At 29.6% G+C, this 26,702-nt stretch overlaps 1 protein-coding gene across 3 annotated transcripts in view; it reads left to right on the forward strand.

Annotated features, from left to right (window-relative positions):
- Positions 1 to 26,702, forward strand: part of LOC136987571 (phosphatase and actin regulator 1-like) — a 103,511-nt gene that overhangs the window by 72,570 nt on the left and 4,239 nt on the right. For 2 of the 3 annotated variants that reach the window (XM_067285323.1, XM_067285325.1), the window contains exons 5-12: positions 5,184 to 5,375; positions 10,594 to 10,768; positions 14,928 to 15,115; positions 21,220 to 21,376; positions 22,934 to 22,989; positions 23,092 to 23,153; positions 23,697 to 23,834; positions 25,695 to 25,771. In XM_067285323.1, the coding sequence (XP_067141424.1) occupies positions 5,184 to 5,375; positions 10,594 to 10,768; positions 14,928 to 15,115; positions 21,220 to 21,376; positions 22,934 to 22,989; positions 23,092 to 23,153; positions 23,697 to 23,834; positions 25,695 to 25,771 (1,045 nt within the window). The remainder of the gene's footprint in view (positions 1 to 5,183; positions 5,376 to 10,593; positions 10,769 to 14,927; positions 15,116 to 21,219; positions 21,377 to 22,933; positions 22,990 to 23,091; positions 23,154 to 23,696; positions 23,835 to 25,694; positions 25,772 to 26,702) is intronic. The other variant, XM_067285324.1, reaches the window with a different exon arrangement.

A 26,702-nucleotide genomic window follows, 5' to 3' on the forward strand; every position in this document is an offset into this window, starting at 1 on the left:
GTTATACAGTATAGGCCTATAACAAAGGAAAAGGATGACAATCAGTCAAAAAAAATGACTTTCTCAGATTTTTACTCTTTTGGACTCAGGAAGCCTCAAAACGTAGAGAAGTGCAAATGGATGTTAGAATGTGTACCAACCGATTTAGTTCAACCATTTTCGAGCTTAATAACTCCTGTGTTAAACCATCTGACTCCGATTCAAAATCGTGCCTCCAATACATTCTAACATTTGTACATACAGAAAAAAAACCCGAATCTTTTACATATCTTGACATTTCGAGGTGTCCTGAGTCCAAAAATGCAAAAATTTGGGGTGGGATCATTTTTTGACTGATTGCTACATTTTTCCTCTGTTATATATAACAGCCAGAAAAGTAAAAATTATCGTATTGACTCATTACTTACAGGAATATTTTAGCTTTGGAATAAAAAAGTTTCTATGTTCTATCTTTATTAGAACTATATTTATTGAAGCTAATATTCTGAGGTCACGTGATGACGTCAGAATTTTCAGGCCTACTTTGTTAACAAGTCCGCCCCTGGTCAGAGTTGGAGTCATGTAAAAGTATACTGACTCCACAGCTCTGCTATACAGTTAAACCTCACTTTTCAAAGAAATCAGTTCATGAACAGAATTTCAAACTCATAATTGCACTGGTTTCCATATGATAATTTTTTCTGAAAATTATCTCAGATCAATATAATTTTAAATATAATATTTACACTTACATTTAAAAGTTTTTGAATATAAACTTCTTTAATGTAAATTGTGTTTATAAAGTATTTATATATATGCTGATCAAAAGAATTTATGCATGAGTTTCTATATAAAATTTAATGATTTATTTCATATAAATATCAATTATGTTGTTTATAGCAATTTATAGTATAGTTTAGAGAAATATTTTTGCCATAAACTATTCACTTCTAAAAATATTTGATACATCTATTTCAAGTTTATCTGCTCCTATCTGTTTTGTTATTGGTTATAAGAGTAATCTAATCACTTTGATTACTTAGCTTAATTAGTACACATTTAACAGTAGTAAAATGTAAATAATGCTAATGTTTTTGGTCTGGTTAATGGGCCATTCTCAGAAATGGACAATTAGATGTGGAAGTTTCAACTTTCAACTGTGTATAGTTACATTAATTAAGCTATTATTGTTTATATTCTAACACTGGAAATAGTGAAAAAATTGTATAATTAATAAAATGTTTATAGAATATTTGAGTGCAAAGAATCAATATTTGAATTTGACAACATAATCATCAAACATTTGTTTACTTTTCTAGTTTAGTTTCCCAATGCCTGGAATATATAATGAGTTTTTCAGCTCTTTTCTCTGTGGGCACTTCTTCTATTGTGGATTTGGTCGGACTCACATTGGAGACAGCCAGATGGTGAATGACAGTAAACATATTCGAGACAGGCTATTAATGAAAAATCCGTGAGACTTTCAATTTGGATTTGAACTCTGGTCTCCAGAATAGCAGACCAATGCTTTTACTACCCCAGCTTTACTACTACACATAAAACTACAAAATTCTTGAACTTATTATCTTATTTTGGACTTTTAATATTTATTTGATTAACATTGAAATGAAAAATAAACCTTGATTCAAAGTTGTGAACATGGGAAGGATTTGGAGGATTTAACTAATTTGGGAAGAGTAAAAAAATTAAATAAAACAAAGTAACATTTATTCTGTACCTGTTCAGTTACTTCTTAGTGTACTGTATTGTGAACTACATTATGAATAAACTACATTATGAAAGATAACACAATAAACAACTTCTAATAATACTGTAGTGCATAACACAGAGACACAGACTAAAACCTTTTACAGTATTGTATACGATAGAGAACCAATTAACATTTTCAGCCCCCACCGAGGCCTTCTTCGGGTTGAGAACTAAAAGTTATCCCCACCAGACCGCCAGAGCTATTTATGGACCAGACCGCTTGTAAAATAAACAACATATGTGTCATGTTTCTGTTCGAAGAATTCGAACAGTGCCAGGCGGAGGGGTGAAACGTGACACGTATGTTGTTTATTTTACAGGCAACACCATTCTGGTGGTCTGGTGGGGATGACTTTTAGTACTCAACCTGAAGAAGGCCTCGGTGGAGGCCAAAAACGTTAGTTGGTTCTCTATCGTATACAACAGTGATTCTCAAAGTGGGGGTCGTGAAAAATATTTGGGGGGTCGCTGAAAAATTGATGCCAGATCAATTTTTTCAAATATTTTATGAATTTACTATGGATTCATGTTTAGGAATAATAGAAATAAAAAATATATAAAATAATTTTTACTTAAATAAATTGCACATATAAATAATAAAAATAATATAAATATTTAAATACGAGCCTAACCCCCTCCCTCTGGGATGTTTTTTGACACATACTTATTCTTCGGGGGTCCTTTGAAATTTTTAAGTGCAGAAGGGGGGTCGCGGTCCAAAAAGTTTGAGAAACACTGGTATACAACACTGTGAAAGGTTTTAGTCTGTGTCTCTGTGTTATGAAAGATAATTTTAAACGTCACCCTTTTAAAAATTCTATCTTCATTTTAATAAATTGCTATAATGGTTCCACTAATAATACAGATCTCCTAATCCTATTACAAAATAAAACAAGTAAAATAGCAAAGCCATTTTTGAGGCGAGACTATGTCTCGGAGAGCACGAGCAATGCATGCGCAAATCTTGCACTCGCGCCTGTTCGTAAAAACGGTCTCAGCATTTCATATTTTCTTTTGACCCAGTTCTCGGTCCCTTGTCTACCTACAAGTTTGGTTTATTTTATATGTGCATGATTTGGGCACCAAATACTCTGCCAAATTGCAACTCCTGACATGTATTCCTTCATATCTGTAAGATGTGCAGCCATGACAGCAGTGTAATTTTAGAGACGAGACGTAGTCTCATCAGCAATGTCAATTTAAAATTTTAACATCAGTAAATTAACAAAATATATAACAGCTTTATCATTTGAAAATTTGTAAAAATTTGCTATTTTATATTGTTTGAAAAATAAAAATTGGAATATTCTGTTATATTAAAATTTATATGAATTAAATAGACACTCACAATTGCCATAAATAATTGGGCTATAATTTGGAAATATTAATTATGAATTACAAATAAATTTGGCACTAGAGGGAGGCATTAGGTGCCATTTCATATTAAATTTAATAATTATAATATTTAATTAATTAATTTAGAATAAACTGGAAGAGAAGAATTGGCCCGAAGTGGGACTCGAACCCGCAACTCCCACTTACTGTGCAGAAGCATTGCCAGTTATGCTACCCAGACCTTTGGTCTGATCTCCTCTTCTAGTATATATAAGCCTAATGTATAACCATCGACAGTTAGTATGGTTGGATAGAGTTAGATAACCTAAATAAATAGGACTTAACAGTTGGAGGGCTTATCACACCAAGGCCGACAGAAAGAAGGACTAAATCTTTAATAAAAAAGTTAATCTTTAATAATCATATTCAAATTTAGGTAAGTATGCATTTCGGGTACAGGACCCCTCATCAGCTTAAAAAACACATGGTACAAATGTAATAATTCTAACACCAATAGTTAACCAATACGAAGTGTTATCTAATATATACAGTGCACTGTATTTATAGTATTTAATGTAACCCATATACTACAGAACTATAACAATCAAGCATAAATTTTAATACAATGACAATGAGATATATGATATTATTTGGGATCAGTAAATGCCTTATTTTCTCCAACTAAATTTTTTATTAAAGATCTAGTCCTTCTTTCTGTCGGCCTTGGTGTGATAAGCCCTCCAATTGTTAAGTCCTATTTATTTAGGTTATCTAACTCTATCCAATTTATAGTCGTGGGCTAAAAGCGTTGTTTATTATTATAGTTAATATGGTGCTGAACTCCCGAACACGGTGCCAATTAGCGTAACTGGCAACATGTCTGCACGGTAAGTGGGAGTTGCAGGTTCGAGTCCTGCTTCGGGCCAATTCTTTTCTTCCAGTTTATTCTAAATTAATTAATTAAATATTATAATTATTAAATTTAATACAAAATGGTGTCTAATGCCTCCCTCTAGTGCCAAATTTATTTGTAATTCATAATTAATATTTCCAAATTATAGCCTGATTATTTACAGCAATTGTGGATGTCTATTTGCTAAGCATCAGGTTTCACTAGATGTTTATATTTTTATATGAATTATATTTTAAAGATTGTTTAAAAACTAAAGTATTTTAATTTTTATCTAACAGTTTGAATCTTTTAAGTATGGAATATTTGTGATCTGGAAATGTTTATAAATTTATTAAAAATCTACTTCCTTACTATTTATTATATTACTATTTTTAGTTACATCCGTTAACTGAAATTAAGAGTTGAATAATAATATTTTTATAGTGTTTCTGTGTGACTAAACTTAAACAGTAACTAATAATCATGAAGAAAAGAACAAAATATACTTTTTGAAATAAGTTTCAATAATTTATTATGAGCCTTTTATTAATTGGGATAATCAGATAGTCTTGATTGCTTCATATTTTCTTATCAATCTGGCTGCAAAATTTCTTAAAACATAGTTCCTCATTTGCCAAATTGTATGTTCACATCTCCATTTTGGGCATGGATGTTTGCATTTGTCAAATTATAATGATGTTGATGGTGATCAAGCATTGTAATCATAATTCAGGGTGTCCAAAACGTTACCTTGCGATAAGAAATTTGTAATGATGTTAAAGTTATATGTACAGCATTGCTTACGAGACCTGTAAATTGTTCATTTGGTATCAGTTGACCAGTTATATGTAAACAGTATTGCTTACAATATACAGGTCTCGTATGCAATACTGTATGTGTAACTTTAATGCCATTACAAATTTCTCACTGCACAGTAATGTTTTGCACCCTGTATTATATGAATTTTCCTTATTAAATTAATAATAATAATAAAACAAAAGTCTGGTACAGCTATCCTATGTTGAATCTGTCCAAAATAAAAAAGGAATTTATTGGCCAATTTTATTTTTCATCTTTTGTATGTTTATTCTCCATTTTTATAAAGTCTATAATTTATTTATAATTTGAAATGCTGATATCTAGGAACATAAAAACATTAAAATATTAGATATATTACACAGAATAAATATTTCCTTTTGTTCCATAGAATCATCAGTTCTGTCAGAGATATCAACTATGAATTTGGCAGCATTGGAGGAAGTACCACCAAGCGAAGAAGAATCTATTGTAGTTCCTTCAGGAAATGATTCTTCAATACCTGTAAATGATATAGGTCCTATTCCACCCCCTCCAATGTTTTCTTCACCATCACCAATATTAGGTTCAAGATATCAAACAGGTATTTATAATAATTTTAATACGCCAAAATATCAAATTCATTTTGTCACACACAGTAGTTGTTCTTTCGAACTAAAACATACTAATTACTTAAGTAATTTTGTTCCAAACAAATTCGTCTTTGGGATAAAAACATCATTGTGCTTACCCTTTTGCTATACTTTTAATATTTATGTATCTTCTATAACACATTTTTAGACTTATCACATGCTATAATAATATCTTCTGTACTTTATCTATTGATATTATGTAGTTAAATCTTTAATCTCTTTGTTGTTTTTCCTTTGTGGTACTTCCACCATTATGTTCTGTCTGATCTACTTAATTCCTTTTTCAAGTTATTTTATGATGATTTAATTAATATACAATCTACTAATGTTACAGTATTCTTACATGTAATAATTTTCAGTTGTCATTAATTTCATACAAGACAGTATAAATATTATAAACAAATTATTTAAAACACTAAATCTTTTAATTAACATAAAGAAAACTAAAGTCATGGTTTTTAGTCTGTTGGAATCATTGCCCAATATTAACATTCATATAATCAGTACCTGCAATTTATCTTTAATGTTAGGAATAACATTTGACCTAAAATTCACTTTTAGTCTACAAATTGATGAATAAGTCAAAATCTTTCGGTTTGCCTTTGCATAATATGGTGCAGTTTTACAATCATTTTTGTTTTATTTTAAAACCTCCACACAACATTCTTTACAAATGTTTGACCCCTAATTGACTTTGCCTTACCAGCGTGGGCTTTATTTCTCCTTATCTTTGGAAAAAACTCAATGCAGAAATTTCTAAAATATACTTTTTTTAAAATTAAATAGGCTATCCCATATGCTCTTCATTAATCCTCCAATGTTGCACACACTTGCCTTGGTCCCCTCACCTTTTTAATTGTATAACTTCTCTGATCAATTATATACTTATAGGTACGTTAACAGTCTGTTATCTTCACACTACATCCGCACAGGAGTCTCTACTGTACATACTAGGACTTTGTGCCTTTATGTTTCCTTTTGTGCCTTGACATGATAATAGGACCTTTTTTTACCAATATTATAAATCTGTTAATAATATCGAGCTTACTATACTTGTAATGCCATATATACAGATTGTATTGCAAAAAAATAACTATTAGTATTTAATTAAATCTTAACTATTTTTGTTTTATTGTTTTATACTTTTTTATTGTTTAAATGTTACTGTGATATTTGATTGGGATTTGTTTTAAATATTCCTTGCAATGGAGGAGACATCTATTGTATTTGTGGCACTGTCTGTAAATGTGATAAATAAGTAAATTAATTAATATTTAAAATATTATTTATAGAAAGATGTTTGCTATATTATTTTTGTATTTCATCTTTATATGGTATTGTATATATCTGCATTTTGAAATTAGATTTATTTTGTTTTAGAAATGACATTAAATGTTTTAGATGTATGTTCATAAATGGAAAAAGAAAATTCATTACTTTTTTGAATTCTTCAAAAACTTTCTTTTCACTACAGTTTAGTTTTAAACCATTTTACTAAACACTTGGTTTTTTTTTTTAATCACATTCAAAAAATCCTTCTAAGAAAAATCATTAGTGCTTTCTATTTAGCACTAATGATTTTTCTTTTCAGTATTGCATATATTTTAAACTTCTTTAGAATGAATATTTTCCAGAATCTCAGATTTAGTTTGTAAAGTTCAAATCATAGCAAAAGAAACTCATGTTTTTGTTACAAACAACAAAGTATTGGGTTGTTCGGAAAGTTTGTAGCGATTTTTAAGAGAAATAAAAGAAATTGTTTTAAAACTAAAAATATACTTTTATTCCATTATGTATGCACCATTGTTTTTAATGACGTGTTGCCATCTATGGGGGAACTTCATGATACCCTCTTCGTAGAACTTTCTAGTTTTTCCTGCGAAAAACTGATCCACGTGGTGTTTGCAAGCTTCCAAACTATCAAAGTTTTTATCACGAAGGGAATTTTGCAGAGAACGGAACAAATGGTAGTCCGACGGGGCAAGGTCAGGTGAGTAAGGGGGGATGGGGTAAAACATCCCAGCCTAGTTCCAATAATTTTTGGCATGTTCGTAAAGACGTGCGAGGTCTGGCATTATCTTGGTGAAACACAATGTCTTTTCTATTGGCCAGTTCCGGACATTTTTCTTTAATTGCCATGTTCGGCTTATCCAATTGGGAACAATACTTATCAGAATCAATTGTTTGATTCTGTGGAAGCAGCTCGTAGAACAGGATTCCTTTCCAGTCCCACCAGACGGTGAGCATGACCTTCTTTGGATGAAAACTGGCCTTTGGAGTTTTTAATGGTGATTCATTTTTCTTACCCCGTGATCGTTTTCGGCTGATATTGTTATAAATGATCCGCTTTTCGTCACCTGTCACTAAACACTTCAGAAAAGGGTCATTTTCATTTCGTCTTTCAAGAGAATCACAAATTGAGATGCGATCCAGTAAGTTTTTTTTCCGTTAAGTCGTGAGGTATCCAAATGTCGTAACGATTTAAGTATCCGAGCTTCTTTAGATGTTGAAATACAGTACTGTTTGATGACTTCACTATGTCCGCAATCTCTCGAGTTGTGTAATGAGGGTTTTCATCCAATAATGCTTTGATTCGGTCCTCTTCAATAACGGGAGGTCTTCTCGAGCGAGGAGCATCTTCAAGGCCGAAATTACCCGTTTTAAATTTTGCAAACCACTTTCGAACAGTTGATTCCGATACGGCACTCCCACCATAAACATCACATATCTTTTTTGCTGTTTGTATAGCATTTTTGCCTTTACGAAAAAAGAAAAAAAACAAGTGTCGATAATGCACGTTGTTCGCATCCATTTTTGCAATGAGACAAATTAAACGCTATTTGAATAATCTTAACAGTTTTTTTGTATCGGACGCGTCTCGAGGTCATTTATCGTAATATTCATTGGTTTGTACAATTCTAATCATTTTTGCATCAATCGGTGTCTCAACTGTTGGCTATCAAAAATTGCTACAAACTTTCTGAACAACCCAATATTATGGCAACAAAGTATTTAATTGTATATTAAAAACAATAAGAATTCAAAATTGTTAAAGTAGTCAAAATACAGTATTTCATTTGATCAAGTGCTTTTTGGATTTTATCATATCTTGTTCAGATCAGCTACATTCAATGTTATGACAGTTTAAACAGAACAACTATACATGCTTATGAACTTTTGAATCAAACCAATAAAGTTTGAACTTTTTCAAGACATATACAATCTCTGTGTTAACAGATACATATACAGTAATACCCTGCTTTTTGTTGACTTCAGTTATTGTCAGTTTCAGTTTTTGTTGATTTTTTTTGCAAAAAATTGTCTCCATTTTCATCAGTTGCCTCAGATTTCATTGGTGTGCCCACATGACTTCACTGCTAATTTTACAAAACCATGCATTTTCCTTCTCAGTGTGGCATTGTTTCTCATTGTATAAGCATTACTCCATGCATCTAGCCCAACAATGGGTGTACTCAAAATCTCAGCATGCAGCCAGCACCTCTCAATAACTCTGTGCAAAATCACAGATGATTTCCAGTTGCTGCTAGTGTGCTTCCAGCAAACTGCAAGCTCTTTTTTGATGTTCGATACATCAGCAAACAAGATGGCAGCCACGATGAGGCTTGTAAGAGCTCTATTTTGTGTTTACAATTTCAAATTTAATTTTGATGAATAAACCCTGAATAAATTAACATTTTGTTAGTATATTAATAGAATATTTTAATATACTAGTATATTTACGTAAGACAACACATAATTTTTTTTAGTTGTTAATTGTTAATTGTTAATGTTAGTAGTTGTTAAAGTGTAATCTTAGAATTGATTTAATTATTTAAAGCTCCTATGGAAATTTAAATAATTTTCATCCCTATTTCTCTTTTCAAAATATTCTTTTATCATTAAGCTGTTCTCATTAAATAAGTTGAAAATAAATTTAACATAATGTGGAAGTCCACATCATTCACCATTTTTATTGTTTTTCTTTTTCAAAATTCCCAGCAGTCAATGTTTGTGTTCTGTAGAAAATGCCAGCAGTTGCATCACTTCTGGCAGCCTCTCACTGGATTGATACTGAGATTTTGAATGCACCCAATTCCATTGCTTTCCTTTCCTTTTAGCTCCATCATGGGAAATGCCATGTTAAATGTTCATTTATTCTTTACATTAATTTCTTATTGTTTTTAGTACTAACACTATATTTATTCTCTATAAAATGTGTTTTTGGTATGTATTTTGGAGTGTCTAAAACGAATTGGAATTGGAATTTACATTGAATCATATGGAAATAATTGCCTCGGTCTTTGTCGGTTTTGGATTTCACTAATTGTTTTCGGATGGATTATCGACAAAAACCAAAGTATCACTGTACAATATACCTGTGTATGGATTGTGTGTGTCTTAAAAAAGTTCAAACTTGTGTACAAATCCTATTACTATATATAACTCTCACTGTTTGAGATTTTTCAATTTAGCACCAATCTCAATGTAGTGCCAATTTCAGAAGTAAACAAATGCTGGTACTAAACTGAGGTCTGACTGAATCTATATGATCATTGGAAACTATATTTATAGTGTTAGAATCATAATGTAATTCATTTTATAATTTTGATTAAATATTGAAAAATAAAAATCAAACAATTTTTATTCATTAAAACATTATTAATTAGAACTTATAGTTCAGACTGGATAATTTAGATCAGCTGTGTAGTTGATGATCGTGATCAGATCACAGATGAGAAACATTTCATCTAGCAGTACGGACATTCAAAATCCAATCCTGATAAACATCTGAGTTTTGAGAAATTTTGAAATGTTTTGGTCTAGAAATTTTCTTTTTCTTGTAGGCCTAATATTTTTGAAATTTATTCCTAAAATGCAAATATAATTAAAATTTAAAAAAATGATGTTTGTTACTAGCAAGAACAGTTTAACTTTTAAAAGAGAAATACTTAACAAAAATATTTATCACCAGTTTAGTAGGTCATGTACTATTTATTCAAATTAATTCAAACTAGTAATCTTTTATTTAACCAAAACAATTTAATTAATAGTTATTTGGTTTCATTTATTTTATTAATTGTAAAATAGGTTAATTTGATTTTTAATATTTGAAATAACTAGATATATTATAGTTATTTGTTTATTTAAAATTTTTAATTTTTTATTCAGTAGAAGAAATTCCAGCCAAAGAACCTCAACTCTCTGCAGTACCTAAAAAAAGTGCTCTAAAGAAACGAAGCAGCTATTCTTATTCTTCCACGACATTAGTTCCAAAAACCACTACTTTTTCAGCTTCTTTTGCAACAGTCATACCATTTGCAGATCAAAATAGAGCAGTTGATAAGTGAGTGATTTGTTCTGTATTATGCTTTTATTTAAAATGAAAAATACATTTAATAAGTTTACATGTATATCATTATAACATTTACAATGAGAAATTTATTATAACTTTCAAAAATAAAAATCTTGTTTAACACTTTAAAATATCAGAACAGTGCCCAATATTTGTAATAAACAAAAATAATCATCTATCCTAAAAGTATGTTTAACAAACAAATGAATGTTTTTGATCATCTTTCATGATCATTGTCAGATTGCAATTCTTTAGTCAGTTTAAATTTTAATAACAATTTGAACAATTCAAAGCTTAAACAAAAGTATGGACATTATTAAGCTTAATATTTTAATGTTTTATTTTTTAATCATTAAATCACACAATAATTAATATTAATGAAAATTGAATTTTACAACATAAATAACTGAAAATGATATACATGTATATCAAGTTCCCATCAAGCAAATATCCTTACGTTAACAGTACAAAATAAAAACTACTTTTAGATTGCTAACCACTAGATTAAACTTTTGGAGATATAATTTGACTAATAATTATTATAATTACAAAATAATTTGAACTAAAGATAGGTGATTAGACTACTTTCTTGTTCTAATTAATGTAACTTTTGAAATTATTAAGATGCTTACCTAACTGCCTAATTATTACAAATTACTCTGTATTTGTAATAATAGTTTGCCAAATTGTAGCTCAAAAGTTAATCCAGTGGTTAATGATCTGACAGTTATAATAATTCAGAGCTTGGATATTTATATATTATATATATATATGTATGTAAAAACTATAATCAGGTACTATTGAAATGTGGAAGTGTCTAAGCAAAATAATAAATAAATTAAGGATTCAAAATATCAGATTTAAACTTTATATTACAGGAATGTTTAAAGTGAATAATTAAAATCAGTTTTCAGAAAAAAGGAATTTTGTTTCTGATGCCATGTAAAATTCAGATCCCTGTTTTTTGAATTTTATAAATTTCTACAGATACACTATAGGAGTATTCACAATGGAAAGCATTTCTCATTTTTGAAGAGCTGCATTCTAGGAAAGAATGAACCATGAACATACATTTCAAAGAAACAATTTACAATACTTATTTTATCTTTGTTGGATCACTTTTTGAAAAATTCTTTCTGCCGTTTTTTAAATCATAAAATGACTCTGGTTTTCTGTTGACAAATTTTGTTAATTGATGAATATTGCTATGAGGAAACTTTTCACTAAGCTGTTAGATCTTGCCATAGAAGCTGTACTAATGTAAATGAAATTGGGAAAAGTAATGCTTTTATGATAATTAAGAAAGCAGCGAATGCTGGTATAGTAAGAAAAGCTATGGATCATGAATACCCCCTATATGTTCCTTAAACCAAATCTGTTTATTATTTATCTAGATAAAAATCTTTTTTTGGGGACAAATAAATTTTTAATTATGTTTTGGTTAGTAATATAGATAATAAATTATGAGATAAATTTGAAATACAGTAGAGAGTTGTTTATTCGAATCGATTGGGACTGGGGTTGTTCGGATAACCAATTATGTACAAAAAAATATATTAACCTGTTCGATGTTGAAATTTTTCTCCGTTGCGTGTCGCTTCGTGTTGAATTTTTCTCTGTTGCGTGTCGCTTTGTGTTGAATTTTTCTCTGTTGCGTGTCGCTTCGTGTTGAATTTTCATCGATTTTAAGCCTAAAGAAAATTTTTATAATAATAATCGAGGCTATTGTATCGTTAAAAATTATTTCTTTATTTTGTACAAACAAAATAAATATATTGAAAAATATAAAAACATAAAAATTATACTTTAGAAGTAAATCTAGTATCAAAAAAGTTCAATTCGGCACGACACAGTCCGACTGGAAAGCATTCAGATAACCGACAATTCGGATAAACAACTCTCTACTGTATATACATCATACATACACTCCCACAATTAGAGTTTCTGGTTATACCATAATTTTCTGGTTTCAACCTTTTCCCTGTACTTACCTATAAATTTTTCCATAGATTACATTTTAATTTTTTATATTTTCTGCAATTTATACTGTATTCTGATTGACTAAATCTGTAATTTTTTAAAAACACATTTTCAAAAATAAGAAAAGAAAAATAAAATAAATGAATTTTGAAATCAGATTAGTGATGCTATTGTCACCAATAAGCCTTTCATTGTTAGCTCAGTTTTGATACTATTTGAATGAAATTTTCCCAGATGTGCTTGTGATAGCTTTTTTCCCTTTCAAACAGAATTGTTAAATGTTAAAAAACATTGAGAACAATATTACAAAGTGCACTCATTTTCCAACCAGAGGATATACATAAAGTTTATTATATGAAGAACTTGAAAAAATATTAAAAGATTATATCATTTCTCTCAGGACCCAGAACATTGTTATTGATTGACTGAGGATATGGGAACAAGACCTCAAAATTGAAAAATATATAAATTTTTAGGAATTTAAATATCAAATGGATGGAGGGACCATTTTTAAAGAAGACACAACTTAGTTTACAAAACTATGATTGGTGAGAGTAAAAGTGTGGATCCAGAAACAGTGAGAGCAGAAAGAGAAAGTTAATTCAGTTTGTTAGGAATATAAACCTGAAGACATTTAACATTGATAAAACAGATTTATTTTTTTAGTTTTCTATCTGGCAAACCCTTGTTTTTGTGGGGATAAGTGCACCAAATGAAAAATGAGTAAACAGTTCTGCTGAGAGTTCATGGAATCAAAAAATTAAAGTAGCTGATAATAGGGAAATCAGCCAAACTGAGATGTCTAAAATATATCAGAATATATCTGACATCATACAATTCCAATGGAAAGGCATGAATGACAATCAAAAAATTTTTCAGGAATGTTTGCAGTCATTAGATGCAAAAAAGTGTTTGTAACAAAAATTATTTTGTCCCTGAATAAATGTTTAGCTACCCACTTGAAATGAATCACAAATACTGAACTTAAGTTCTTACCTCCAAATTGTACTAGTGAGCTGCAACCTCTTGATTTGGGGATTATTAAAGAATTTTAAACTCATTACAGGAGATGTTTGGTGCATCAAGTTATAGAAAGTTTATATCTATTAGGTGAAGATTTCAAAGTGCAATTCATTCATTGAGAAATTCTGAAACGAAGTGAAGCAGTGAAAATTGTAAATTGTTTTAAAAAGGCTGGATTGGATTTTACTGGATATCAAATTCAGGAAGTTTATGAAAATTTGGTGACTGTGATGATGTGGAAAACATGAATGTGGAAGAAACATTTGATGACTTTGTTGGTATCGACAATACAATGCTTTAGTTACATCAGAGTACTTAAACTTTAATGAAATTATTCAACAACATAAAATACCAAGATGAGGAAGATGATGACACTGAAGACATCAAAAAATTAAAGTCCAACAACAGTAGCGAAGCTTTTATACTTTACAAACTTAAAAAGTTTTTGTCTTGTAATAATAAAAAAGCAAAATATATCCAAATGCTTGTATAAATTAGAACATGTTTGTGAAGTTGAAAGTAAGAAAAATGTTTAAAACAAAAATCTGAAATAACAAGTTTAAGATTAAAATAATAATCTAGTGACTTTAAAGATCATTAGAATAACATTTATTGGGGTACAATTTGAAAAAATTTTAGATCTATAAATGTTATTCTTGTCTGTCATCTGTCTGTCTTTCCTTCATCTCAAGAATGGCAAGACAAGACCAGATGTGGAAACCTTAGGTGCAGGAGGCACTGATTAACTATATATAAACTTCCAATGCAAACTGGAAGTCTCATTATTTTAATTCAAAAATCTTCCCGTGAAATATTAGATAGATGACTGACATGACTATTGCTAACAGGAAAGTATGATGTACAGAGGCAAGACACTACTAATTTGAGGCAGAAAGCATATATTTTAAATTAAATAAATTAAAAAAATATGATAAAAAATTGCAGTCTGGCATTGTGACAATTTTACAATAAATAATTGCTTGTTATGTTTGTTAATGTAATTAGTAGTCTGAAAAGTCTGGAAGTAATGGATCAAAATAATATTAATCAATAGATTAATATAATTTGTTTGTTATTTAATTTTAAAATGTATATGAACATATTATATTGTATAAATATATATTAAAAAATACATTTTTTACTTTAGATTAAGAGTTATCAAAGTACCAATATCTGGAAGTTCCTCATGTGATGTAGAAAACAAAGAAAATAGGCCTATACCATTTATTAATATTACTCACGTTGCTGGTACCTACAGCGATACTATTGGTGAAATTGAATTCGATATGGATAGCTTAATTCTATGGCGAGACTATTATGGTGATGATGAACATTGTAAGTATATAATTAATAAATAAACTTTGTACTTTTAGTACTGTTATTTAAGTAGAAGAATTAGTAAACTTCAGTAATTTTGAAATATTTCATTTAGTTCAGGTGTTTGTAAAATTCTAAACCCAGATTAAATTTATGAACTACAACATAAAATATCTAAATGGTTAAAAGATAAAATAAGTCATTTCATAAAGATTTTGAAAAACCTTTGATTTAAGCACCCTAGCTTTTAGTTATTTATTTAAATGATCATACTTGCTGTTTTGACAAATCAGATATTTAATTTATAATTTAAAATTCAATAGACAATCATTTTTTGTGTGTATTTAGTCTTTTATTTTTCAAGTATTTTATTATTTTCATTTGATTTAAGATTATCATATAATGGAAATTAAGTAATTAAATTTTCTTCATTTTTAAATATGTAATTTGATTGAAAAGTAAAATGTAAGGAAAGGATATTTCTCTATTTATCCATAGACTAGATAAACATATAATTCAGACTTTGGATCAGATGACTTATTTGTTTGATCCTATAAAGAAGCATTGTAGTGATTATCATTTCCAGATTGACCTAGAAATACAAAAATAGCTTTGACACAGTGATACATTTGCAAAGCCATGAAATATTTGCTGATTCACTGATAATGCATTACAATCAATATCTTAATCTTCTTAATGATTGTGGAAAAGTAGATTATTGCTTTCCTTTCTAGAAAGAAATATTAGCTCAGTTTCCAAATGGTGACCATGCTTGAGGATTGTACAGCTAAATAGCAGTTATTGTTCATTTTTTTTTGTGGAGAAAAGGACTTTCTGCAAAGGAAATCATCAAGAAAATGTTTTCTGTTTACAGTGAAAAGTGTTTGTGATGTAAAGCTACATATCAGGTCTGTCCATAAGTTCATGCGTATTTTTATATACAAAAAAAGCAGCAAAAAATTTTAATTCAATTTTATTTCAATCTATAATGTATTCACCATTATTTTGTACAATTTTTTGCCATTTTGATGGTAGCTTTTTAATCCCGTCTTCGTAAAATGATTTCGGTTTTGAATCAAAATATTCAGAAATAGCCTTTTTTACATTGTTCTCATCCTCAAAAGTTTTCCCTTTTAAAAAATTCTGCAAACTGCGAAAAAGATGATAATCACTGGGAGCAATATCTGGCGAATATGGTGGATGAGGTAAAATTTCCCAGTTGTAGCTTTCGAGTTTCTGTACAGTTATTTTTGCAGCGTGTGGTCTGGCATTGTTATGCTGCGAGAGAACCCGCTTTCTGTTCACTAGTGACGGTCGATTTTTTTTCAATTTTTCATTTAAATGCTCTAATTGCTCACAATACATTTGAGCTGTAATTGTTTGATTAGGTTCTAACAGCTCAAAGTGAATTACACCTGACATATCCCACCAAACAGACAAAAGAATTTTTTTTTTGGATGCAACCCACCTTTTGCAGTCTATTTTGGCTGCTTGTCGCAATCCATCCATGGTCTTTTTCTCGTCACATTATTATAGAGGATCCGTTTTTCGTCTCCAGTAACCAGCCTACCAAGAAAAGGTTTTAAAGCAATACGGGATAAAAGAGACGTTCAAATGTTTACACGTTGTTGTCGGTTAGCTATTGGCAGTTCGTGTGGTATCCGTTTTCCTAGCTTTGAAACTTTTCTGATTTGTTGTAGGTGTCTATGAACAATTCCGTGGGATGAATTTAAACGTTCCACAATTTTGTCAACTGTTAAAGATAGTTCTGCTTCGACTAGTGCAGAGAGAGCATCGTCGTCAAAGTCGACGGGTCTTCCGGTACGAGCCTTATCCTCCACACTAAAATTGTTGTTTCTGAATCTTTCAAACCTCTTCTGCGCAGTCCTTGCACTAATTACAATTTGATTATGTACAGTATTTATTTTTTTAGCTGCATTTGTAGCATTCTCACCACTTAAAAATAAAAAGTATAAAACATGTCTTTTATATTCATTGGTTACTTACTTCCATTTTAACGAAAATAAACAACAGAAATGTTCACAATTCTGAACAGTATTATATGAATGAGATCCAATTTAACACTTCAGTGTAAAAATTATCACATTAGACTGACATTTTTAACAGCAAAACAAGATCTTTCTCAAGGTCATAAAAATACGCATGAACTTATGGACTGACCTATACAATTGGATCAATAACTTTTTTCAAGGATACTCAAAAGGTGCTGATAAAGATAGACCTGCATTAGTGATGTTTGGCGTTATTGAATAGTCAACTGTTGTTGTGATATTTTCCAATATCAAAGTCGCAAAAGCAAATACTGTTTAATAATATTATTGACATTTCATGTTACCGATATCAAGAATTTCTGAAATTCAATATTATTTTACATTACAACTTACCAATATTTGCAATTAACAATCATAAACTATATAAAATACAATTACTAACTTTCAGAGTTACAAATTCCAAATACAGTGAAAAAACCAACTTAAGAAAAGTGCCAAGCAAAAGAAAATCTCCTTCCTACAAACAAATTTGGAACATTTTTTCTTTTTGTGATATGGCTGAATGGCCAAAGTAGTTAAAGCATCAGCCTTTTTCTCTGGAGGACCTAGGATTAAATCCAGGCAAACAATCTCAGGAGTTTTTCATGTTTCAGATATACCAGGCCTCAACCCTTGCCACCTTGCAGATTCATGCAGGCCTGTCCAAACCCATCGTGGATGTTATTAAAATCTCACAGGGCAGAATAAGACAAAAATGGAAAAGAAAAAATACAACTTAATGAGAGTTAAATAATTGAGATTACAATATTAAAATAAAACCATTTAAGCAATTTGTTGTAGTTGTTACTGATAATTTTATCAACTAATTACTGATATTTTGACAATATCAATTGCCTCTTACTGATTAATGCATAATATCAACATTTTTATATTGATTACAGATTTTATGATGTTGAATACCCTAATCTGTTGAAATTGTGACAGAAACAACTGTAGTGGGAAAAGATGATGATTCAAGCAGTTAGGCAAGTAACTACAGACAGTGCATTAGGGTGTTCTCATCATTAACTGTCATCAAAATGCATGCATAATTGTTTGACTTCAGAAAATATGCACATGATTGGTGCCCAGAGAACATATGAAAGGGAGCACAAAATGAATCAAATGGGTCTATCATTCCAACATTTTGCTCAGTGCAGATATGAAAGACAAGGCACATTTAACAGGATTTTTACCAGGGATAAAACATGGATGCATCACTACTTGTCCATATAAAAGCATGCCTCATTGCAACATACTCATCTTTCTTCACCTTCAACCAAGAAATTCAACCTTTTTAGAAGAAAGGTTTTTTTTAAACCCATTTTTATACAAGTTTATTTTATTAACTGTTATCAATTGTACTTTTATCCATATACAGGTTTTTTAATGTATCCAGTTTACTTGCCCAGTTTTTAATACCAATCTATGTTAAATAATCAAAGAAAATATATTAAAAAAAAGGACTGAAGAGGGGTTAACAGAACCCAAAATGTTTTTCCAAGTACAATAATAAAATCTATATATACAATTAATTTTTTCCTGTGTGATTTAAATTACTAAAAACAGCCAAAGTAAATTACAAGAAACTAGTAACAGAAATGATTAATCAAGAAATTCAAGGTAATGTCATTTATAGGGAAGATTATTCTTACAATATTTTTGGATTGTCAAGGAGTAACCGATTTCCAAAAGCAAAGTCAGGATGTGAATGCTGAATCTTATTGTCAAATTCAACTTTGCAATTTGAAAAAATCATTCGGTCTTAGAGAAGTACTATTTTGTCACAACAGTACCAAACCTCATTTGGTTCAATTAATACAGAAGAAAATTGAACTAGGGTGGAAACTAATGGAACATCTGCCTTAAAGCTCCAACTTAATCCCAAGCAAAACTGCTAAAAAAAAATCACTTTGAAGGAAAACATTTTACAAGTCACAGAGGTTGAATATAACAGACAACAGAACTCAAGTCTTCTATGCAGCCAGTATTAAGGCTTTGATAAAGCAATAAGATACATGCATTAATAATAGTCAGAACTATGTCAAGAAATAAAGAAACTTGTAAATGTGATGATAAATGTTTGTTATATATATATACATATACACACACTACTATTTTAGATACTAGCCTAAGTATCAATTTAATCGTTACCACTTTTAAATAAAAAAAAAAATATTCAAAGTGAAGAAGGTCTGCAAACTAAAACTTCAGAATATAAAAATTAATAATGAAGATAACTTCCTCAAAAAACTGGAACAGTACATATAGATTCGAACATATACCTAAGCACTAATTTTCCAGCAAATAAATGTAAACAAACTTACACTTCAAATGTTTTCGGCCACAAATTTATTGGCTTTCTTCAGGAAAACAACGGAAAAAAGGCGTTCTATAAATAGAACGCCTTTTTTCCGTTGTCACTTTTATCTATTGTCACGTTGTTCTATTTATAGAACACCTTTTTTCTGTCGTTTTCCTGAAGAAGGCCAATAAATTTGTGGCCAAAAACGTTTGAAGTGTAAGTTTGTTTACATTTATTTGCTGGAAAATTAGTGCTTAGGTATACGTTCGAATCTATATAAAAATTAATTTATTCTGGAAATTGTGGGGATTACAGAGTGAATAATGTACGTTACATAAATATGGGATCCATGCCATCTTCTTTGGCATTTCTGTTTCTTGTGGTTGACCAGACAGCAAGTCTCACAAAAAATAGCATCATATGCAGTGAAAGATTTCATGTCGTGTAGATTTGGACAGAAAGTGGCTCAGTCAAAAACAACAAATTAGCAAAAAAAAAAAAACAGCTTTTATTAATGGTCTCTGTGACAACTATTACTAATCACCTACCTTTGCACATCTTACATATTTTGCTTTCAGTCAAACACAATTCAACCAGTTTGCAGAGAGTGAGAGCTACACCTGAACACTTCGTATTTTTCAGCAGGTTTGTCCTCTTTAACAGTTTAGCCCTAGATTGCCTTGTCCCTGACAATCTGTGGATGAGGCAATCATTAGCTTAAATTCCAGTCTGACACACTAGCATATATCGTTTTGCAGCACACAAGCACATAGCCTTTTTCATTGGCTAATTTTTCTCCTTTTTGGTGCAACAAACAGACAGTTTGATGGCAGTCCTCAGGTAGTGGTCTCCCCATTTATTTTCTCTTTGCCTTTTGTAGACTTAGGCTTTATCAATCTCAGCCAATCTGGCTTTGATCTACTTACTCTTGTGACTTAGTTAGGCAGTTTATCTTTGCACTAAATTAAATCATAAGGGTGTAAAAATGGGATATGCACATAGATGCAAGATACCCAAGTGGCAGCATTGTCAATATGTATATAAAATCAGTATTGTTTAAATAAAGAATCATAAATTGCAATGTGAATGTATGTAGAAAATGTGAAGTGTTGTTAAATGTTGGGTTTGAGCCTTAAAAGATGGGTGTGCACAGAATGCCTAGATACATTAATGAAATTAAATAGTAGCAGTGTAGATAGGTTTACAAATGGCAATATTGTGAAATTAGAACTAGTAATTAACTTTTAAATAATAAATGAACATTATTAACAGTATTCTTAACTATCACAGAATTTAACATGGAATAATTGGTTAGACCTAGATTGAAATTTGCATTCTGATACAATTTCAAACAATCTGAATTAATTATTTTTAAATTTAATCAGTATTAAATAATTCATATTTTAGAAAATTAATCAAACAACATTAAAACCTGATACGTTATAAACTATAGGCCAACCAATGCCGTATGTCATCGGGCCAGATATCAGCTATAATACTAATAAATTATGAAACAGTTTGGTACTAGAGGGAGATGTTAGGTGCCATCTCTTAATAAATTTAATAATTATAATTTTTAATTAAAATAATTAAAATAATTCAATATCTAGCCTGATGACATACGGCATTGAATTGGCTTGTAGAAAATTAATCATTAATAAAGTTGATGATTTAATAATTTGTTTAAATTAATATGAAGATAACTGTATTTCAAAATAAATATTGATTTCTATTGGTTTTGAAACAATAAATTAAATGTTTTTCAGGCCGACTGGTAGCCAAAATGGTTCGGAGAGATTTTCTTGCACTAAAATTAGCTCAAAGACCCGAACGCCAAGAACTAATCGACAAAAATATCATTCATTTACAAACAGAAAAGGAAAGACAGGAAATATGGGAAGCTGTAGGAAATCAATTAATAAGGTAAGTTCTAATATATATAAATTATTATAACAACTTTGTTATCTTCTACTGTACTAGTATTTTTTTTAATTGATCAGAATCAATGTGTGTCAGAGAAACTTTTTAATTAGTTTTTAATCAACTATATGTTATAGGAAAATACAGGCATGTTTTTGCTATTATAGGTTGGATCCCACGGGTCAAATCACAGACAAAGTAACCAGATGCAAGGAGTCGAGTCCGACATATTTGGAATCAAATATGTCAGACCCGACTTCCGACTTGGTTTACTGTAGACCTAGCTTGAATTTGTAATGGACGCAAAATCCTTTTAGTGTCTTTAAGACAACGAGTAAAGCATCTTTTATTTTTAAATGTATTGCAAATTGAAGACTAAATGCAAATAAAAATCCGACGTCTTCGCACCTTTACAACCACAGGAACACAATTAGCACAAGTGGAGTCAACCTTCCTTTGAGGCTTTTCTCTATTTATGAATATGTAAATTGATTAAAAGTCCCTCTGACACCAAATTCTTATAAAAATATTTCTTGAAAAAATAAATTTTTTGAGATAACTTGCCATTAATCAATGTTTTATTTATCACAAGTATTTATGCCATTATTTTATTGATATTTATTTTCATTTGTTTTTCTTATAAAATTTTTCTAAAACCTTAAACATTCAAGTAATTAGTTTTGTAGAAATATGAAATCATTCTCTTTCTTTCAAACTCTCTACAGATTTCATGCATGATTTAATAGATAAAATAAATATACATAGAAATTTTATAATTTATTCTAAAGTTAAAGTAATCAAGAAAAACCTCTTGAGAAGATTGTTTTAGTTTATAGATGTTAAAAATGATGATAGTTTTCTAGTTTAATTAGTGTTGACATTATATGATAGTGTAGTCATCTATTTAAATTCACATTAAAAAATAAATTCAAAAATTACATTTTTGATGATATTTCTAAAATATACAAAGCATTGTTAAGATATTTTAAATTTAATGTAAACTTACTAACGGTATTAACTTAAACTTATTAGAATACAGCATTAACGTAAATAACGATATTTTAATTTCATTATACTAAAGTTGCATTAAGTTTAATTATAGCAAGAGATAGTATACATCTTGGAAAAATTAACTGTAAAATGGAATTAATACAATAAGTGAGGAAAACATATTGAATTTTATTTCTTCTTAATGTTAAAAAATTTCTTTGGTAATCTGCATTATATAAAACTATTTCTTAGTAGTACAGATTTGTTTTTTATTGAGAAAAATAAATGCTATTCATTTTGAATAAAAACACTACATAATTAAAATTAAAAACTCATTTTATTTTTATAACTTTAATTTTATTATTTCCTTTTATACACAAAAATATCCCTAGTTTTAAAAAGAAATTGATTCCAGGTGTGAGATTCCTTTCTAAAACTGAATTTTAGGGATTTTTTTTTTAAATCTAAGAAATTTCTCTCTCTCTTTATTCATCTTCTATTTAAGACAATTGTAAATTAAAATAAAATTTGTCACCGTCGTACAAAATTAACGATGAGAATTATTTGTAGGCGGCTTAGTCTCAGGCCAACTGCCGAAGAATTAGAACAAAGAAATATTTTAAAGAGTAAGAATATTTGCATTATAGTTATATATCTTTAATATTTATATGTTTATGATAATTATAAATTCTTAAAATATCTATTAAAAGTTGTTATTTTTTTTTAAGATCAAACTCCAGAAGAAATGAGAAAAGAAAAAGAACAAAAGAAGAAGATGCTAATTAGGAAGGTAAAAGATTAATTATACTTGTTAAGGATCTTTGTAATAGTTTAAAACAATTCTGTATATTCTCGGTATAGTATGGTTGCTGTTTATTCAATTTCTATATATGGCATCCTTTTAATCCAAAAATTTTTCTTGGTAGACGATCTCACAGCTTTCTGGTCAGAAAACTATGACTTTATTTCAAAAATTGAACAACAAATGCATTTTGGGTTGGTTTAAGTTTCCAACTCCTCTTCAGTGCTGTTCAAAAAAATTTATATACAAATTGTAATTAAGGACATGACATTATTTAAATATCACATAAAAAGATTTCTACAATACAAACACTTACATATTAAAAATTCTATTTCTAAATTTTTATCTTTATCTTCCATAGGAATTTCTATATTTTTATCTTTATCTTCCATATCTCCTATTATTTATTACTTTATTTCAAAAATAAAGTTGTAGTTTTCTGACCGGAAAGCTGTGAGATCATCTACCAAGAAAAATTTTTGGATTAAAAGGATGCTATACATAGAAATCTGTATATTCTCATTTATTTAGCTGAGCTTTCGTCCCACCATTGAAGAACTAAAGGAGCGGAAAATCATTCGTTTTAACGATTACGTCGAGGTCACCCAGGCTCACGACTACGATCGCAGAGCAGACAAACCGTGGACACGTTTAACTCCAAAAGATAAGGTATAATAAACCTTCGTGAAAATTATTTTAAAAGTTATATTTTATATTAGTCTTCACAGATTAATTAACTGAACTATACTATTTTGAAATATATTATTTAGTCAGATACCAAATCTTACTAATTTATTATTTGTACTAGACATGCCACTTGACTCATCAAATCTTTAAACTTAAAACTAACATTGACCAATACGATTCTTCGAGAATACTTCTACAGTTTCTAATATCACTCTCCCGTTCTAGCGAGCAATCTAGACCGATATGACGGGTTAGCAATCGGTTTAATTACTACATTTCAGCAATATGCTTACTATAAAGATGTGTAATACTTTATAGGTCGCAAATAAAATACTGTTGTGCAGTAATTTTTTGTTTATGACTATCTATTTTCATATTTTGTGATTCACTTTTCAGAGCTTACATTTACAGTTACATCAGGGAAGCTCTTTCTTTTTCATCATACTCATTCATTAACAGTGTATGGGTATGTAACCATTTTAAAAGTATACAGCTAGTAGATAAATGAATGTGAGTCAATAGAAGGAAATATGATTGAGAAGTGGGGAAGCAAGATGGAACGAATACAAGGAGAAGAGAAACTTGGAAGTATGGCCAACCTTAACAAAATTAATTTTAAAGAATCTATAATAACAAAAGTCTGTATTGCAATGACCAGATACATAAGAAAGTAAACAAAAAGTTGCAAAAAGAAAATAAAATGATGGTAAGAGAAATTGAAAAGGAAAATGAAAGAGCAATAATGAAAAAATTAAAATTACATCACTGAGAAACACGATATCAAAAGCTCTTTGCCCACTCTGTTACTATCCTTGTTGGGCTGCAATTTTCAAATTTCGGTCCTATAAATTCACACTGGAATCTGTCTGTCTGTCTGTCTTTTGTTAATCTCAAGAACAGAGTTAAGTAGACAAAGTCGAGACTAGATGCAGAAAGCTTAGAACCTAGAGGCCCCGATTAACTAGATACGATCTTTCCATCTAGAAGAGAAATCATGTGATTTCAATTCAAAAATTTTCTCCAGAATGGAGTTACATAGATAACAGGCACGACTCAATTATTATTAGGAAAAATACAATGTACAGGAGCAAGACACCACTAAAATCAAGAGCATATATTTTTAATTGATTTAAAGTAAAAGATGATTAAAAATTGCAGCATTGTGACATGTCACAATAAATAATTGCTCATTTCATTTAAAATATTCATAATACTTCTATTGAATGACATCTTATTCCAAGTGTATTTTCTTTCCTTAAAAATGATTACCATAACTAGTATTATGTTTTCATCTTAAAAATAAATATCATTAACTACAGTCATAGTGTTTTAAAATGTATTTTTTATTCATGTACCCCTGTGATTTTTGATAATTTAGTTTCCATTGAATTTTTTTTAAATTGGCTCTTCTTGCAAAAGACTGTTGATCTCTGGTCTAGCCACTTTATGAAACACAGTTTATGTATATTAAATGGAAAATAATGCATGCAAAAAGTAACTTTTAATATTTTACAAGTTTTGACAGTTTTACTTAGAAATTTTGGCATTCAAATTTTGTAATACATTTTGCAATTAAAACAAAAATCTTACTCCACTCATTTCATTTTAAACGTGTAAATGTTGGCAGTAATTTTTTATTCTAATTTAAATTCTTTACAGTTTTGGAAAGGAGTAATTTATATATTCAGTTTTTTGAAAAATAATGTTAATTTTTTACTACAAAATAATAATGTGTAATGAATCTTTTAAGATCATACTTATGTATAATGATTATTATTTATTAAGATTATTAAAATTCTTTTTTAATTAACATTTCTGAAAGTCAAGATTGGTTTATTTCAGGCAGCGATCCGGAAAGAACTGAATGAATTCAAAAGTCAGGAAATGGAAGTTCACCAGGAAAGTAGACACCTCACAAGGTATATTAAGTTAATACTGAGTTTATTTATATAACTATTTTTGATTAGAATTTAGTAATATAATATAATGTTGAAGTAATTTGTAAGCAAAGTATTTTTAAATGTAGTAAAATATTCAATTTAGTAGAACTGTAGTCTTTCCCAGAATAAAAATAGAGCCAATGTTCTTTGATCTAACATACGCGAAGGAAAATAATTCTGTGTTCCTTACGAAGCAGAACATACGTTGGAAAATTATCGTGAGATATGTTTAAACTGTTATAATCTACTTGAAATTTCAAACATTTTCACAAGAAATTTGAAATTGTAAAAAAATCACGCAACATCATTCCATATAATGTTACTGTAAACAGAATAAAAACTCGAATTGAGTTTTAAGTTTCTGTTTGGCATTTATCAGAATTCAGATGCTGGATCAAACAAATCATATCAATATTATTTTAAAAGTAATAAGCTAAAGAAATACTTTTTAATGTATATGCTCAATTATACGAACAGCATTCCTCTTTGTCGGTCGAAAAGGCAACTCTGCAGAATTCGGTTCCGAGCATTTTTGCCACAAAGAAAGAACGGCAATCAAAAGACGGAAAGGTTAAAAAGAGATTTTTCACAAAGACAAGTTTGTCTGGATGGCATCCAAAGTGCAGTTCGTCCATTTTTCTTTAGAAACGAGTTATCGCCAGTAAATCCGTCCGTTGTTAAATAAACAGCGATCCCAATTTATCAAATATAAATTAAATCAACTTTGCATCCTGTGTTTGATTGCCAAAATCTGAATTCAAAACTACTAAGAATCATCCAAACTGACACTCGGAGGCATCATTACTTGAGAACGGTCCATTGACATCGTCAAGAAAAGAGGAATGTTGACTATCTGGATGAAACATTCATTAATGTCGGTCATAAAGTTTCCGAATGTTGGGAAGACAAT

This window comes from Centruroides vittatus, unplaced genomic scaffold (assembly GCF_030686945.1).
Source record: "Centruroides vittatus isolate TY-2023 unplaced genomic scaffold, ASM3068694v2 scaffold_2520, whole genome shotgun sequence".
In the NCBI taxonomy this organism is placed as follows: Eukaryota; Metazoa; Arthropoda; class Arachnida; order Scorpiones; family Buthidae; genus Centruroides; species Centruroides vittatus.